The 18,664-nt window shown below is 41.6% G+C and overlaps 1 protein-coding gene across 3 annotated transcripts in view; it reads right to left on the minus strand.

The window, feature by feature from the left end:
• The window catches only part of ULK3 (unc-51 like kinase 3), a 55,804-nt gene that overhangs the window by 19,030 nt on the left and 18,110 nt on the right, over positions 1 to 18,664 (minus strand). For all 3 annotated transcript variants that reach the window (XM_077264044.1, XM_077264045.1, XM_077264046.1), the window contains 6 exons: positions 13,844 to 13,987; positions 11,585 to 11,667; positions 3,474 to 3,629; positions 3,160 to 3,265; positions 3,013 to 3,053; positions 2,749 to 2,851 (listed from right to left, as the gene is read on the minus strand). In XM_077264044.1, the coding sequence (XP_077120159.1) occupies positions 2,749 to 2,851; positions 3,013 to 3,053; positions 3,160 to 3,265; positions 3,474 to 3,629; positions 11,585 to 11,667; positions 13,844 to 13,987 (633 nt within the window). The remainder of the gene's footprint in view (positions 1 to 2,748; positions 2,852 to 3,012; positions 3,054 to 3,159; positions 3,266 to 3,473; positions 3,630 to 11,584; positions 11,668 to 13,843; positions 13,988 to 18,664) is intronic.

The raw sequence follows: 18,664 nt of genomic DNA on the forward strand, positions 1-18,664 counted from the left end.
TGCGCTGCTAACTACAGACCTATCTGCAATCTTCCCTTCATCTCTTAACTCCAGGAATACTTGGTCCACTCCCATCTATTCCACTATCTCTCAGAAAACTCTCTTGACCCTTTACAATCTGGTTTCCATCATTTACATTCTACTGAAACTGCACTCACTAAAGTCTCTAATGATCTACTAACAGTGAAATCTAATGGTCACTGGTTACTACTCCCTGATGATTCTCCTGGCTCTCTCTGCAGCATTCAACACTGTGGATCACCAGCTCCTCCTCGCTATGCTACACTCCATCGGACTCAAAGACACTGTTCTCTCCTGGTTCTCCTCCTACCTCTCTGACTGCTCCTACCCTGTGTCTTTTGCTGGCGCTTCCTCTCCCCTTCCCCTTATTGTCGGGGTTCCTCAATAATCAGTCCTAAGCCCCTCCTCTTCTCCATGTATAATGCCCCTATGGGACATACAATCAGTAGATTCTGTTTTCATAGAAAACTAAGAGAAAAGAAGGCATGTACAAAGTGGGGATCACCATATAAAGAAGCCAGATTCCTGAGGAAGCCAGATTCACTGGCGACACGCGTTGGGCGTCTTGTGCCCTGGTTCGACACCCTATTCGCTTGTCCCTTTACCTTTCTTTGATATTTTACAGAGATCGGGACCTTGTCTCATATAGGGCTTATACTCTTATACCTGCTTAATGCACCACCTTTGCTCTATATATATCGCTGCATAGGTACATTTGAATGGACACTTCTTTTGCTTAGGTGTAAGTATAGGCCTGCCAATTTTAACATTTATGTATTTGGGACTGCATAGCATGTATATTCTCAGTGCATTACACTGATGCTGAATATATCACTATATGTGGGGGTGTTTTGAACCAGGGTTGTAGACCCTATTATGGGTCTTTGTATTCACCATGTTTATGGTTGTTTTATGTGGTTTTAAGGTTTTTTGTAGTGTTGTGTGCCTAGTTTTTCTAATAAAAATTATTATATTTATATGATTCTTTATATGGTGATCCCCACTTTGTACATGCCTTCTTTTCTCTTAGTTTTCTATTTATATGTACCTGTGGCATGTGATGGGAGATCCCTTGTAGTGGTGCCCGCCAGTCTTTACTTGTACAAAACTAGATTCTGTTTTCAGTAACATCTCTATGCTGATGACACCCAATTATAAACCTCATCTCCTGACATTAACCCTGCGTTATTACAGAATATGAGTGATTGTCTTTCCGCTAACAATATGTCCTCCCTCTATCTAAAACTGAATTTGTCAAAAGCTGAACTTGTGTTTCCTCCCTCCACTAACCTACCTAGGCCCGATGTTGCCAATTTCTGGGTGTGGATCCACCATTACTCCCCAGCAACATGCCTGCGGTCTTGGTGTCATATTTGATTCAGATCTTTCCTTCACTCCCCACATCTGATCACTTGCCAACTCACGTCACCTACACCTCAAAAAATCACTACAATTAGACCTTTTCTTACCCAAAACTCCTACTGTAGCTCTTATTCATTCTTGTCTGGACAATTGCAATTCTCTATTAATTGGTTTCTCTTCCTTTAAACTCTTCCCTCCTCAATCCGTCCCGAATGCAGCAGCTACGATCATATTCCTCACCAACCGGTACACAGATGCCACTTCCCTGTGCCAGTCATTACACTGCTTGCCCATCCGATGCAGAGGTAAATATAAACTTATTACTCTCACCCACAAAGTGCTCCATGGCTCAGCACCTCCCTACATCTCTTCCATTGTCTCAGTCTACAACTCTACCCGTGCATGCTGTTCTGCTAATGACTTAACTAAAATCCTCAATAATCCGAACCTCCCATTCCCATCCAAAAGACTTCTCGCATGCTGCGCCAATTCTTTGGAATGCACTACCCACGACAATTTGATTAATTCCCAATACCCCCAGTTTCAAGCGTGGCCTAAAAACGCAATTCTTTAGACTGGCCTATTGCCTCACGTCACTTATCTTTCACAGTTTGTCGGACACAAATTTTTTTTTTCCAAAAATGCAAACTTGTTGCGTTCCCGTGCGGTCGGCGGGCACGTCAAAACAACGCAACCGCATACATCCGCATGTCCTGCGTACACAATATTAAAGATAGGTACGCAGGACGCATGCAGAAGTATGTGGGGCTTAACGGAGGACATACGCAGCCCTCCACAAAGACCCCGAACGCTAATGTGAACTTAGCCTAAGTTCACACTAGGCGTTTTTGCTGCCTTTTTTATGCTGATTTTCAGCTGCGTTTGACAGTACCATCAAAGCCTATGAGATTTCAGAAATCTCATGCACACACATTTTATCAGCATTTTGTGCTTTGCATGTTTTTTTGGACATAAAGCATTGTCATTTCTTTCAGCGTTTTTCACCCATTGACTTGAATGGGTGGTAAAAAAAACACACTAAAAATGCGGGCATCAGGTTTTGCTGCCTTTTTTGTGCCAAAACCTGATTCTATGGAATAGGACTTTTTTTTCAACACTAAAATTTATCAGCATCTACAAAAGAATAATCTAGCATGCCAAAACTGCAGCAAAAATGCAAGGAAAATATGCTTTTTTTCTGCAGCTTCTTTCCTGCCAAGAGATCAGGTTTTGCTGCAAAAAAAAAATAACACCTAGTGTGAACTTACCCTAAAAGGTCCGAAAATAAACCAATGGCATCTATATATATTAAAAATAAACAAAAAACAGGTTGTTCTCAGCTTTTCAAAAGGTGCCAAATCTCACCTTTCAAGAGTTCCCGAGATGAGATTCCCTGTTGCAGCAAGCTCTTATTATTAGACGACACCAGGACCTTTAGCTCTTCAGCTCTAGACACATACTGACAAACCTGCACCAAACACATAGTAATATTATATTAAAAAAAAAAGATCAAAAATATGTTTTTCTAGCTGACAAAATTACCAATATTGCATTGTGCAGCCTAAATCTATTTAATGCTAAAGAAACAAGGTATTCATGAAGATCAAGCAGTAGGCATGGAGGACAAACCTTAGAGCGAATGGCTTCTTTGCGACGAACATCTGTTTCATCTACAAGAATTATTACAGTAGTTAAATATACGTTAAAATATAACTTATCTTCAATCATTACAGAGGCTGAATTACATGGAAGAAAGATTGTAAAATAAATCCTTACAGTGCAGGGCAGGGATGAAGTATTCTAGAGCTCGGCAGTACAGGGTGAGGGCAGATGAATGCTCCCCAGCTCCATCTTTCTCTACTGCTTCCACTACAAAGGCAGCCTGTAGGGAAAACACACAGAAAAAAAAAAAAAGATATAAACAAATAAAGTTTAAAGACAAAGTAAAACAAGACTACAATATGTAATAAATGATTGATTCATTATAAAAAAGTTACGCTATAAATAAGAAAAAATGACATAACTTGGATTCTAATGAGAGTGACGAACTATAATAGTTGATATAGGCACAGATCCGAAAAGACACTTACAGCTTTCTGTAAAGACTCCACACACGGCATGTGCTCCAAGTCCACAAATGGGTGGCTGAAGAAATCTGGAAAAGGAATACGTTGATCTGGATCTCTCACCAGCAGCCGTTGGAGGAGATCGCGGCATTCTGGGGAAACACGTGGTCTTGTTGGGAGCTACATATGGAAAAACAAAAAGGTGATTCGGTAAGTTGTCATTCTCTGAGGTACGTATTGTTGTTAGCCATTTTGCTTACCTATACAGTGCTTTACAGACATCATCACTGTCCCCACTGGGGCTCACAATCTAGAATCCCTATCAGTATGTCTTTGGAGAGTGGAAGGAAACCGGAGAACCTGAAGCAAACCCATGCAAACATGGGGAGAACATACAGACTCCATGCAGCTGTTGTGGGATTTGAACCCAGGACTCCAGCGCTGCATAGTACTAGTACTAACCACTGAGCCAGCGTGCTGCAGCTGGAATTGAGTGAAAATAGAAGGGCGGAACAACCAACCAACCTACTCCTGCACAATGGCCATAATGTGTCAGTAAGCTGGTAGTTACAGATCTACTCTATACCTACAATATGCACATACTTCTACAAGCAGGGCTATCAAAGCTAAACCATTACACTATACTAGTACTAAGGATGTATGCAAAACTTTTACACTCACAAATAACCTTCTAATTATAAGCACTGACAAACAATATAGAACTCCTCGTACTTTCATTTATGTACAGCAATCATCTACATATGCAAACTTCTTAGTGGCGAAGAACTGTTAAGGAGTAAGGGTCGTTTTAATTTTTTATTGCATAAATTAACAGTAGACATGAAAACAAGTAACTTTTGAATTCACCTCTTCAGAGAAATTTGCTTCTTTCTCGATCCCGGATTGTTATTTAGCTCATGGATAAAATCTGCATTCAGGGAAGATAGGTTTTCACATTATTAAGATAGAGGACAGTTAGTGCTTTTAAGCCTCTATGGAAAGGGAATGGGCAGAGAAATGGAGGAGCTAGAGGCAGACAGACATTCTGCTGCAAGTTCCATAGAACTTTATGAGCCACAACTATCATTTTCTATTTCAATAGTCTGTATTCACTGACGACAGATGTTACTTGAGAATTGTGTATTTGAAAAATGACTGATTAGTCCAGGAGGAGAAATAAGTGGATATATTACAAGGTTTCTTATTTTTACAAGAACTATCGATTTATAAAAAAATAAATAAAACAACCATTACTCGTTACCACAATCATTTGCCTCCATAGTGGTCATATTCTCAGCATTACATGCAGTTTACTTGAGGAGATGTGCTGTTGACAATGTCTAGTCCTGCTAACAAGATGTCTGGCTGGGGGTGTGGCCTAGCTTCTGCCATGTGAGGACGCAGAGGCTTGGAGCTCTCTCAAAAACCCCATCCAAAGCGACCAAAAAGCTTTATATTAGAGTCAAACCATCTATATTAATGCTACTAAACTGCCTTTATTACATAGGCTTTAAAACAAGACTAAGAGCAAGCTTCTAGCTGCAAAGCAGAGGAAGTTTTGTCCTGTTCCTCTCTGCCTGCCTGAGGGAGCCTGGAGCCGCCATCTTGGCCACGTTTCTCCTCACCAAGTGACTGGTTTATGCAGCTCATCGTCTGCGGTGCTAGTTTCCCCTGCTCACTGGGGCTAGCACAGAAGAAGGGAGAAGCTTAGGAGCCGAATCCTTCCCTCCCTCCCCGTAGCACAGCGGCACTAAAGACCGGAGAAACACGCCTGCAGGCTGAGGTAAACCCTGTGCTGGAAGCTCCCCTAGATAGACGAGCAGAATAACGTGCAGAGCGGACGCTCTGAATTCCTGAATAGGGAGCGCTGTTGTGGAACTATCAGGTCGGCTTACAGGAGACAGGGAGCAACGCTGTGGAACTTGTTGTATTATTATAGTGACAGAGACATACTGCTGTGGAATATACAGAGCTTCCCAGACATGGAGCTATTGCTGTGGAGACCTATATAAGATATTTATAAGCGGGAGCCAGAGTTGTGGAATCATATTTCTATTTTTATTATCATAAAGTGGCTGAGAGCATTTCAAACGCTGTGATTCAGTGTGCTATACTATATATATATATACTCTCTACAAAGAGACAGGAGCCAGTGCTGTGGAATTATTTTGAGCTTACATCAGCTCACTGCCTTGGGAGACCTAATGCCATAGCACCACCTGGTGGCAGTATTATTATATTTTAACAACAACTGGGATCATATAGTCTACAGCTTCATTCAGTTTCAATATTTAAAGAAACAGTCACTATTGTTATTACATAAATTGCCACTACTCCTATTTATAACTTAGCCATCTAAAATGGATCAAAAAAAGGACACAAAGAAATTTACTGAAAATAAACAATCTTCACGTAACTCTTTTTCTCACTCCACAGAGGATATTTCAAATCGTTACAAACGCGACCATCCTAGATCTCCCAGATCACCTGCCAAACCATTTTCTCCCTCATCTGATAAACACAAAACACTTGGGATTACTTTCAGTGGCATTCCGAAACCAAACCCGCAAAAAACCCTGACCTCTCTTTCAACTAAAACCAACACTAATAGTTCTCAAAACACCAAAGAGAACAAAAAACAAACTTTCGTTGACCTGAATACTGCCTTCTCAGAAGGTATGGACACCTCCAAATCTAATAAAAGGTCCACATCAAACAGAGTCTCTACTGATGGTTCTGGTTCTGATGAATCTGATTTCTTTAGAGACTCTTCCCCTAATGAGAGCCCCGCCACTCGGAGAAAGATTGACTCAAAACATCTGCTGGATGAGGGGAAATTGGATTCTGACGAGAGTTTTCTTCAAAAAATCTCTGATCTCATCGATAGGAAATTGGAAGGTGGTCTAGAGAAATTCCAAAGTTCGTTTTCGGTGGTATGTGAGCGCATAACAAAAAGACTGGAAATAAGTGAAAAAAAGGTGAAGGACTTAGAAATTAGAACAGAAACTCTTGAGAAAGAAAATTCAGACATGAAAAGAGAACTCACAAATCTTCATTTTAAATTGGCTGATCTTGAGGATAGGAGCAGAAGGAACAATATTAAAATTCGTGGCATCCCTGAGGATATTCCACAAGCAGGCTTATCTGAGTATACCAAATCACTTTTTAAGTCAGCTGTACCAAACCTAAGAGATTTGGATCTTTCTATAGACAGAATTCATAGACTCCCACGTCCTTCTAATGTCTCCCGTGATAAACCTAGAGACACCATTCTGAGGATCCACTTTTTCGAAACAAAAGAAAAGGTCCAGAACTTTCTAAGAGAAAAAGGTTCCTTCCCCGAGCCGTACGCTCACATAAAAATTTACGCGGACCTCTCGAAACACACAATTGAAGTACGTAGATCCTTCAGAGAGATCACCGCTAAAATGAGAGATAAGGGAATTCAATATAAATGGGGCTTTCCTACCAAATTATTGGTTCCGCACGGAGGGAGGATAATCCATTTGATCAGTCCGGAGGAAGGCCTTGACTTCCTCAACTTCATTTCTGAGAAGTCTCACAGCTAGAATGCAATCTTTGATACGCGTCACTCCGAAGCTCTCTAATATACACCATGGGGAAATTGGGAGTCTCTTTTTACACGAACTTTCCCCCATATTAGAAGAGATCTCACTGTGAGTGAGATCCTTCAAGAGAACTTTAGTGGGTTCTCACTCCTTACTGTTTAAGAGTTCATAATTTTGTTGTTTCAACTGTATGTAATAAACTTGTTCTTTTCACATTGCTTCTTATAGAGGAGAGGTCAGTTAGTGTCTAATGTCCCTACAGAGCCTGTCGTACAATGTCAGAGGTTTAAACAGCCCTTGGAAGAGATTTGCGGTGTGGAAAGAGATCAAGCAGAGCAAGGCAGATATCATATGCCTCCAAGAGGTCAAATTCATTGAAGGTAAACATCCTCCATTCTCACACAAAATCTATCCACATATCTTCTCTTCTTTACAACAAAAAAAGAGAGCCGGAGTAATCACCATAGTTAGGGACTCAGTTCCTTTCCAGCTAACAGAAGAAATCAAAGACCCGCAAGGCAGGTTCCATATCTTGGTCTGTCTGATAAACAATCATCCACATACTATTGTCAACATTTATGCCCCAAACACTAGACAGAAAATCTTCCTCAATAAACTTTTAAAAAGAATTAAGGCACACCAAAAAGGGGTTCTGCTCCTAATGGGGGATTTCAACATTGTCCCGGATGGGCGCATTGATTCCTCCTCAGCCACTCGCCATCTGGCGCCTTCCATAAATGACTGGATGAGGAATAATGAGTTATATGACGCTTTTCGGTGCCTCAACTCCTCTTCCCGGGAGTACTCACACTACTCCTCTGTCCATAAGACTTCTGCGAGGATTGACCTGGTCTTAACGGACATTTTTTCACTGCCTAAATTCAAAAAAGTAGCCATCCTAGATAAATCATTTTCTGATCATTCCCCAGTGTTGACGGAAATTAGCCTTTTCCCGCCGTTCCAAAATTCTCACACATGGAAATGCAACGCTACTCATCTTAATATCCCCGAATTCAAAACAGAATTAGAGGAAACCATTAGGAATTACTTTGTCGACAATGACACTGAGGGAATTGACCCCTTCACACTCTGGAATGCCCACAAGGCTGTTCTGAGAGGTAAACTCATACAGATCTCTTCCATATGTAACAGAAGGAGGAGAGAGAACATAAAAAACCTACAATTACAAATTAAAATTAAAGAAGAAGCCCAAAATAGCCTTCCCTCGCCATCTTCGGATATCCATACTGATATCCTTAAACTCAGGCAAAAACTGCAAGCGACTATCCAATCGGATTTTGATTCATTAATTAAAACATCTAAATTCAAAGTGTACTCCTCTTTAAATAAGCCGACAAAATTCATGATGAATAAGCTTAAAAGAGAGAGAATTAAAAATAGAGTAACAAAAATTCAAAATCCACAAGGAGAATTTAAATATCACCCAAAAGAAATTGCTGATACCTTTGCAGAATTTTATCATAACCTTTATAACCTCAAATTAGATTCCAGTACTCCCCAACCAGATAAAGCAGCTATTGAAGAATTTTTGAAGGACATGCACCTTCCTAAAATAGACCCGGTAGATCTGGATTTCCTATCCGCACCTTTCCATACTGATGAAATAAAAAATATAATTCAAAATTTAAAGTCACAAAAAGCCCCTGGACCTGATGGTTTTGTTGGTGAATATTACAAAATTTTCTCAGATGCCCTGTCCCCGCATCTGGAAAAGATCTTTAACAGAGCATCTGTTAACGGCTCCTTTCCAAAGGAAATGTTAGAGGCAACTATAGTCATGATCCCCAAGAGCCAAAACGATTTAGACAAGGTCCAAAATTATAGGCCCATCTCTCTTATTAATTGTGACCTTAAAATTTACTCAAAAATTCTTGCTGAGAGATTGAAGATTGTCCTTCCCAAGCTGATCCACAATGATCAATTGGGTTTCATCATGGGAAGACAAACTTCAGATGGGACCAGAAGGCTTATTAATATTATCAATAAAATAAACATATCTAAAATCCCTTCTTTAATAATTACACTAGACGCTGAAAAAGCATTCGATCGAGTCAATTGGAAATATCTCAAAGCTGTCTTGACCCGTTTTGGCTTTGGGGATGGATTAATCACATCCATATTTGCTCTATATTCTTTTCCTAACGCGCGGATCTATATCAACAACCATATGTCTAAAACCTTTTCAATAAGTAATGGTACCAGGCAGGGGTGCCCATTGTCACCCCTTCTATTCGCGCTGGCTATCGAACCTTTGGCGATCCAAATCAGGAACAATGATTTAATCAAGGGTATCAGCACTACTCATCGTCAACACAAAATTAGTCTCTTCGCAGATGACCTGCTACTTTCCCTTTCGGACCCAGTTATTTCAGTTACAAATGTGTTGGAAACTCTGAAATTTTTCTCTAGGGTTTCCTACTTTAAAATTAACAAGAAAAAATCCAAACTACTTCAATTTAACTTGGACAAGCAATCTGAGGATCTCTTAAGAACAAAAACGGGCTTCACCTGGGAAGAGACTGAAATCTCATATCTTGGTATATCTTTCGCTAAAAACTTCTCTTTCACCGTTAAAAGTAACATTAGGAAAATATTAAAAACTATCTCACAAGATTTTCTCATTTGGACTAAGTCTGAGCTGACATGGACTGGTAAAGTTCTTGCAGCCAAGACAATTGTCCTCCCCAAAATCTTTTACCTGTTTAGATCACTTCCACTATCAATCCCTACTGCCCTCTTAAACAAAATCCAAGAGTCGATTAATTCATTCATATGGGGTAACAAAAGAGCGAGGGTGGCTAAAAATATTCTATATAAAAATAAATCCAGAGGTGGCTTGGGACTACCGAACATTCGGGCCTACTACCTTAGCAATCTCATAAAGCAAAGCCACACTTGGTTTAATCACTCTTCAAAGCCGGCTTGGGTAGATTTGGAAACCTCTTATAACAACTACCGCCCCCTAAAATACTGTATATATGATAGAATATTTAAATCCAAACCCCCTAGCTCTTCACACCCCATTATAGAAGCTATTTCTGCCGCTTGGATTAAATTGGCAAGACCCAAGAGAGGCTCCAATAAATCAGAAAATTTATACAACTTTCCACTCAAACTTCTTACAGACCTCTACGACTCCCAGTTACCAGCGAACTGGCCAGGACTGGGTATCAAGAAAGTCAAAGACTTATATGACGGTAACTTTACTACCTTTGAAAAATTAAAAACAAAATTCAATCTTCCGTCTTCGGATTTCATGGCATATATTATGCTAAAAGAACAAATTAATAAATTCATAAAGGGCCCATATTCCAAAGCAGAAATAGCAACCTTACTCCTGAATAATATTGACCATAAGTTGTTTTGGAGTACTAAGTATCTTTACAATTATTTTAACAACGATACTTCTTTTACTAAACATTCCTATTTCAACCGCTGGGAAAAGGATCTGAGAATGCCTATCAGTAAAGAGCATTGGGAAAGGGCTATAATCAATACCTACACATCTAATATATCACTTACACTCCATGAATCCTTCTTCAAGTTATTGACTAGATGGTACCTGACTCCGGTAAGGTTGTCTCACTTTAATAACGCACATTCCCCTCTCTGTTGGAGAGAATGTGGGTTTCCAGGTAGTTTGCTGCACTTATTTTGGAGCTGTCCAAAAATTAAACCCCTCTGGACACAGATATCCATCTACATTAATAAAATCCTCAATAAAAATTTTTCTCTCACCCCTCAATCTGCCTTGCTCTCTATTGACCTGGACTGTATACACCCTTCCCTAAGATATGTGATTGTACACATATTTTTAGTTACAAAAAATCTGATTGCCCTCTATTGGAAGAATAAAATGGTGCCGGGACTCTCTGACATTGTCGACAGGCTCTATCTCCATAATTCATTGGAACGCAGATTTGCAGTCGTAAACGGAAACTTATCCAAGTACGGTTTAAAATGGGACAGGTGGAATGCTATGTTTCCTCAAACATAGATTGTCTTTTGACTTATCTGTTGTTATTGGGTCATTTGATTTTCTTTTTTTAGGTATCTCCTCTATTGCTAATTTGTTATACCAACTTCTAAGTGGGTTCTTGGGTTTTCTACATTCCCTGTTGGCGATGTCTGAGATTGTATTTACTTATAATGGAAGTTATGGTTTTACTTCTTATCCCATCTTGGAAAATAATATTGGAATTAAAGTTCTCCAGTTTTTTCCTTGGTTTACTTCCCTTTACCCTTCCCTCTCCCTCCCCTCCTCCCCTCCCTTATCCCACCATTTCCCTTACCTTTATAAAATGTATATTTCTTCATGTATTTGACATTTCTCTGTATAATGTTTAATAATAAAAATTATTTGAAAACAAGATGTCTGGCTTATCACTGGTATGTTTAGACAGGAAACAATCAGGAATAAGTGCTCCTATGCACAATCGTTTGGTCAGTCATTAAAGGAGTGGTCCAAAAACGGGATTTAGGATGAAAATGAATTTGTATCTCAGACCACCCCTTTAAAGGGTCCTCAGATTCTTCATGTCTTACCTCGATACTTTGGTTGCTTCTTATTTTTTCTTCTAGTTCTGAGAATGACCTAGATGCAAAAGGTGCTCTCCCAAATAACGCCTCTGAGATGAAAGAGAAGTGACATTAAAGGACAAGTGATATTTGTACAAATGTTTCATACATCAGCGGCTATTAGATTCTAAGCAAACCCTCAAGGTGCATTTACACTGGCCGATAATCTGGAAGAGAGTTTGGATCCAAATTTTAGGCAAGTCTAAATAGGCTCCCAATCACGCAATGAATGAGAAAAATGCTTGTTTGTCGGGTGAAAAGATTTTTAAGGCTGCTTTCACACATCAGGTTTTTTTTTTTCAGGCACAATCCGGCAATTTTTGAAAAAAACGGCTCCGTTTTTTACACGCCGGATCCGTTTTTTTCCCCATAGAGTTGTATTAGCGCCGAATTGTGCCTGAAGGGTATGCGTTTCATCCGTTTTGTGCCGGATCCGTCCCTTCAGGCTTTTTTGCAGGACACAAAAAACCTTCACTGCAATGTTTTTTCTGTGTGGCGAAGGTTTAGGGCAATAAACGCATGGAACGGATCCGGCTACCTAATCCGTTTGGCATGGGAAATCTCTCTCTCTCTTTTTCTCTCTCTCCCTCTCCCGCAATCAGGAAGTCAAAAATCCATGCGCAGTAAAGAGAGCCGGATCCAGCTAAAAAACGGATCCGGTGCATCAGTTTTTCACAATTTACGCCGGATCCGTTTTTTTGTAAATTTGCCGGATTTAGCCTGAAACCAAAAACCTGATGTGTGAAAGCAGCCTAAGCGTATTCAAAAATCATTGTTCTTGGCAGCAGAACATCCTGTGTAAACAGACAGGACAAGTGCTGCCGATAACATTATGCTGATCGTGATCGTATGTGCACACTGAAGTGCAGTTAACATGTCTAAACATGCTGCTAAATGAACACCGATCAGCTTGCATGTAGTTTATCGTCAATCGTTTAAACGGCCCCCGTCATCCTCTGTACATGCACCCTTAAAGGGGCTTTCCCACGAACCAAGTACATTTTAATTAAAAGGTCTTGGCATAATAATAATTTCCACAGTTGGATGTGTTAAATAAAATGTTCCTGTGCCGAGATAATCTTATAACTGTGCCCCTGCTGTGTACTGTGTAATGTCTGTGTCTGACCGTGCAGGTACATGGTCTGATCATACCGCAGCTCCTGGGCAGGGGAGGACACAAAAGAGGATACAGACAGTACAGAATGAGATCACAAATGCTGGTTTCTGTGAGATAAAACATTTCCCTGCCTGTTTTAAAAATGAACTTTGTTTGTGGCAAACCCCTCTAAGCTCTGTTCACATGTCCGCTCAACTACTCCATTTGTCTGTTCCATTTAGAACAAACAGGACAGATAAATAGAAATATTATTCTCAGCATTCGTATCAAACAGGAGAGTCCCTCTTGATTTATAAGGGGTCAGTCTGGTATTATTTTTTAAAAACTGACACCAAATGGAAACCTAACTGACCCATATAAATCAATGTGGCGCCTCGGTTTCCGCTTGAAACACGAATGCACATCATGCGAATTCACTTTGTTATAAATTCAATAGAGAAACCGAAAATGAAGTGAAACGCGACTTAGCAGGAATTGTTTATACCTCAATAAACTATTAAGCAAATAATAATAATAGGAAAATGTCTTTAAAAATAATGTATAAGTATGACTCTTTAATTCAAGGGATGCCTAGACAGACATAAAATGATAGTCTGCTTACTCACAGCTAACAAAATCCTACTCATCAGAAGTATATCATTAAACATTAGTGATAAGCGCACGTGCTTGGATAAGGGGTTATCAAAGCATACTCGGGTGCTAACTGAGTGATTTTGGATTGCTCGAAAAAAATGCTCCAGTTTGGCTGCATGACTAGCGGCTGTTCGACAGTCGCAACACATGTATTGCCTGTTTGTTAGGGACTTGAACAGATTTTTTGAGAATGCGTAAGTCACTTGGTTAGTACCCGAGCACGTTCGCTCATTACTACTATACATTAATAGAAAATAACATATGCCTATAAAGGCTGTCAAGATTGGGTCAGAAGACCCACAGCCGGCTCGAACATCGTGGTCCACACTTAATACTCTAAATGTTGGATGTGTGAATGCAGCCTAATATTACACAAATGCAAAATAAGCTGAAATGATAGGTGTCTACAAAAAAGCAAATGGTACGTTATTGTACTGTGACCATGATGTGAAAGGACAGCATTAACTGTATCTTACCATAAAGGATAACCCCGACAGACCATAGGTCTACTCGAGCATCATAGTGTTTACTGCACACCATCTCAGGAGCCATATACAGGGGAGATCCTCGTAGGGACTGAGGCTCATCCTGGCATGTCATGTGCTGAGCAAAACCAAAATCTAAAGGAAAGACAAATCAATCATTTACACTATGCAAGGGATAGTTAGTAGTAAATGTTCAGTAGCACTGACTAAATGGAGATAAGGTCTTCCATAACATGTGAAAATTAATCTAGAATTTATTTTTTTTTCAACGTACAAAATTTTTTTCCTCCTATGTTAAGTGAGAACAAAAGGCAATATACATTATAGAGATATTGGCAGAGCAGTCATATGGCCAACAATTATCTCTTTTAACTCCCCCTTAAAAATGGACTTTTAGCTTAGCCATGAGGGGTGGTTTATTTCAATGTGGAAGAGGAATAATCCGCTGCCAAACTCCTCAATAGTGGCTTATCCCTTATGAGAACAAAGACTCAGGTGTGTTAGAATTTAAAGCGAACCCGTCAGCAGGAGTGTGCACAGTACCCTACACACAGTGTCAGGTCGGCGCCGTTATACTGATTACAATGATACCTTGGTTGATGAAATACGTCTTCTGGTTGTTTCTTAATCTTCATTTTCAGTTTTGTGTTAATGAGCTTATCGTGCCCTAAGGCGGGGTTCATGTATGTGGTGCTCTGATTATATAGTTATAATGCAGACTGCTGACAGGTCACCGATTCCTCACTGACCTGTCCCCTAGTTTACATAATGAACATACTAATGTATATATAAATGTAAAAGCATTAAGCTACTTACCGGTAACGGCATTTTTCGGAGGCCCATGACAGCACCACGAGAGAGGCAGCCCCCGCATGAAAGGGAGGGAACCAAGGGTGCTGTCATGGGCCTCCAAAAAATTCCGTTACCGGTAAGTAACTTAACGCTTTATTCGGACTCCCATGACAGCACCACAAGAGAATTACAGAGATGTAAGCTACCCTAGGGAGGGACTATAGCCTGCAGCACCCTTAACCCAAAGGTGAGATCTGAGGAGAACCCCAAGTCCAACCGATAGTGTCTAAAAATGGTGGAAGGGGATGACCATGTGGCCGCTTTACATATCTGGTCAATTGACTCTCCCGATCTTTCTGCCCAGGACAATGCCATGGCCTGGGTGGAATGCTCCCTCCGATTCTGCGGAGCCGGATCCCCACCTGCTGTATAAGCCAGAGAGATAGCCTCCCAAATCCATCTAGCTAGCATGCATTTTGATACTCTAAGCCCTTTCCTAGGACCTTGGAAAAACAAAAATAATGCATCCTACTTTTTCCAAGCATTAGTAGTCGAGATATATTCTAGTAGGCATCTGCTAACGTCTAATGTATTGAGTTTCTCTTCTTTAGGGTTAGAAGGGCTAGGTAGAAAGGACGGTAGGACTATCTCTTGTGACCTGTGGAAGTGGGATGCTATTTTGGGCAAGTAGGCTGGGTCCGGCTTTACGACTACCCTGTCCTGTAAGAACTCTGTATAAGGGGGAAGTCTGGAAAGTGCCTGGACATCCCCTACCCTACGAGCAGATGTTATTGCTATCAAAAAGGCCGTTTTAAGGGATAGCATCTTAACTGAAGCTGACTCCAGGGGTTCAAATGGGGCCTCTGTCATAGCTGAAAGGACTAGGTTAAGATCCCATGGAATGCTTTTATTTTTGTGTATGGGTCTAGCTCTACCAGCTGCTTTAACCCCTTACTGACCTCGGACGGGATAGTATGTCCGAGGTCAGCTCCCCTGCTTTGATGCGGGCTCCGGCGGTGAGCCCGCATCAAAGCCGGGACATGTCAGCTGTTTTGAACAGCTGACATGTGCCCGTAATAGGCGCGGGTAGAATCGCGATCTGCCCGCACCTCTTAACTAGTTAAATGCCGCTGTCAAACACAGAGAGCGGCATTTAACTACCGCATCCGGCCGGGCGGCCGGATATGAGCGCATTGCCGACCCCCGTCACATGATCGGAGGTCGGTGATGCTTGTACATTGTAACCATAGAGGTCCTTGAGACCTCCATGGTTACTGATCGCCGGTAGCTGTGAGCGCCACCCTGTGGTCGGCGATGCTTGTACATTGTAACCATAGAGGTCCTTGAGACCTCCATGGTTACTGATCGCCGGTAGCTGTGAGCGCCACCCTGTGGTCGGCGATGCTTGTACATTGTAACCATAGAGGTCCTTGAGACCTCTATGGTTACTGATCGCCGGTAGCTGTGAGCGCCCCCCTGTGGTCGGCGCTCACAGCACACCTGCAATTCTACTGCATAGCAGCGAACATCAGATCGCTGCTATGTAGCAGAGGCAATCGGGTTGTGCCTGCTTCTAGCCTCCCATGGAGGCTATTGAAGCATGGCAGAAGTTAAAAAAAAAGTTAAAAAAAATGTGAAAAAAATAAAAAAAATATAAAAGTTTAAATCACCCCCCTTTCGCCCCAATCAAAATAAATAAAAAAAAAAAATCAAACCTACACATATTTGGTATCGCCACATTCAGAATCGCCCGATCTATCAATAAAAAAAAGCATTAACCTGATCGCTAAACGGCGTAACGAGAAAAAAAATCGAAACGCCAGAATTACGTTTTTTTGGTCGCCGCGACATTGCATTAAAATACAATAACGGGCGATCAAAAGAACGTATCTGCACCGAATTGGAATCATTAAAAATGCCAGCTCGGCACACAAAAAATAAGCCCTCAACCGACCCCAGATCATGAAAAATGGAGACGCTACGAGTATCGGAAAATGGCGCAATTTTTTTTTTTTTTTTAGCAAAGTTTGGAATTTTTTTTCACCACTTAGGTAAAAAATAACTTAGTCATGTTAGGTGTATGAACTCGTAGTGACCTGGAGAATCATAATGGCAGGTCAGTTTTAGCATTTAGTGAACCTAGCAAAAAAGCCAAGCAAAAAACAAGTGTGGGATTGCACTTTTTTTGCAATTTCACCGCACTTGGAATTTTTTTCCCGTTTTCTAGTACACGACATGGTAAAACCAATGATGTCGTTCAAAAGTACAACTCGTCCCGCAAAAAATAAGCCCTCACATGGCCAAATTGACGGAAAAATACAAAAATGATGGCTCTGGGAAGGAGGGGAGTGAAAAACGAACACGGAAAAACGAAAAATCCCAAGGTCATGAAGGGGTTAATAAACCTAGAAATGCAATAGTTATTGGAAATATTATGGGAGAACAGGGCACCAGGGGCTGAGACCTGCACTTTTAGTGTACTCGTGGAAAGACCCAACTCCAAACCCTTTTGAAGAAATTCTAGACTCTGTCGTATCGGTACCCCCTCTTTGATATTAAATTCCGAAGAGGCCAGGAATTGCTTCCAGGTTCTAGCGTTGATTTTTGTTGTAATCTGTTTTCTACTCTTCAGAAGGGTATCAACTAAATTTGGAGAGAAGCCTCTATAACTCAACAACGACCTGGTGAAACAGATCGCCTACCCTGCTGGTGTCGACCGGATAACCCCATGAGTCATTGGGCGGAAAAACTCTAGGACCTAGATCCAGACTGGGCCGACCCTTCCATTGGTGATTGGACCTATAGGATGTCTGGGGTCCTCTGTTCCTGCGTGGAAAGCATCCTGATCCTGAAGAGGTAGTGGACCAAACCAGATTGGCGCAAAAGGATCGAAAACAGATTTGTTGTTGACGACAGAAAAGGATGCCTAAGTCTCTGCTAGGGAAAAAATTTGCTCTTTCCTCCCGTTGCATCCGAGATAAGCTGATCCAGCTGCACTCCAAACAAACACCCACTCTGGTAAGGAAGAGCTGTCAGAGACTATTTTGATGCAGAATCCACCTTCCATTCTCTGAGTCATAAAGATCATCTGTTCGTGATGGCATTTGCCACCGATAGAGACGCATCCAAAGAAGCATGTACCAGGTAATCTCCTGCCAGAGAAATTTGGCTAGCCAGCTGCACTGTATCCGGAGGAAGATGACTGCTTTGATTGGAATTAGCCAAGGTCTCTAACCAGGAAACCATTGCTTTATCCACCCACGCTGCAGCGAAGGAAGGACATAGAGCCGCACCTGAGACCTCGAAGACAGATCGAGCCAAAATTTCTATCTGGCGGTCTGTGGGATTTTTAATAGATTATCTGTCCAGCAGGGATAGAAGGGTTTTGGATGCCAGGCGAGAGGCTGGCGGGTCTACTACAGGGGACTCGGCCCAATCTTTTTCAGATCGGCTGAGAAAAGGTACAGCTTGCGACACGGTGTAGGAAGATGGCCGAGATTTCATTTCAGAACGAGAAGCGCCGAAAAAGTGGACGGGGCCGCCAAAACACGTCATAGCGGGGGCGGAGCTTCGGGCTGTACAAGGCCAAAGCAGGGGAACAAAATTTATGCCCAGGCCCAAAAAACGGAAAACCGTAACACCCCCCCGCCCGGAAAAGTCTGCTGCCTGTGCCCGGACTGCTCAGAGCCCCCCTTCTCAGCGCTTACCTGGAGAGGCTGGAGATGTCCTTCGGATGATGCTGCAGGTACCTTTGCTGTAGTGCAGGTACCTCTCCATTGTCTTGCTGTTGCAGGTGATTATTTGGACGGTGCAGGAATAAGGTTAAAAACCCTCAATCCCCTCTCCATTTCATAGGAACCGTCCGCCTCCTTGCTTTGTCTGCTAGACAGTGGTGGAGCAGTGGGGGCTGCACGGACGCCAAAACGGAGGGTGCCTCTGTGCATCCAAGGGGTTTAATCCTTGGGGACAGGGCTGGTTGTCCGTCATTAGGCCTGGCTGCAGTGGAGGATACATGGAGGC

Source organism: Ranitomeya variabilis, chromosome 5 (assembly GCF_051348905.1).
Source record: "Ranitomeya variabilis isolate aRanVar5 chromosome 5, aRanVar5.hap1, whole genome shotgun sequence".
Lineage (NCBI taxonomy): Eukaryota > Metazoa > Chordata > Amphibia > Anura > Dendrobatidae > Ranitomeya > Ranitomeya variabilis.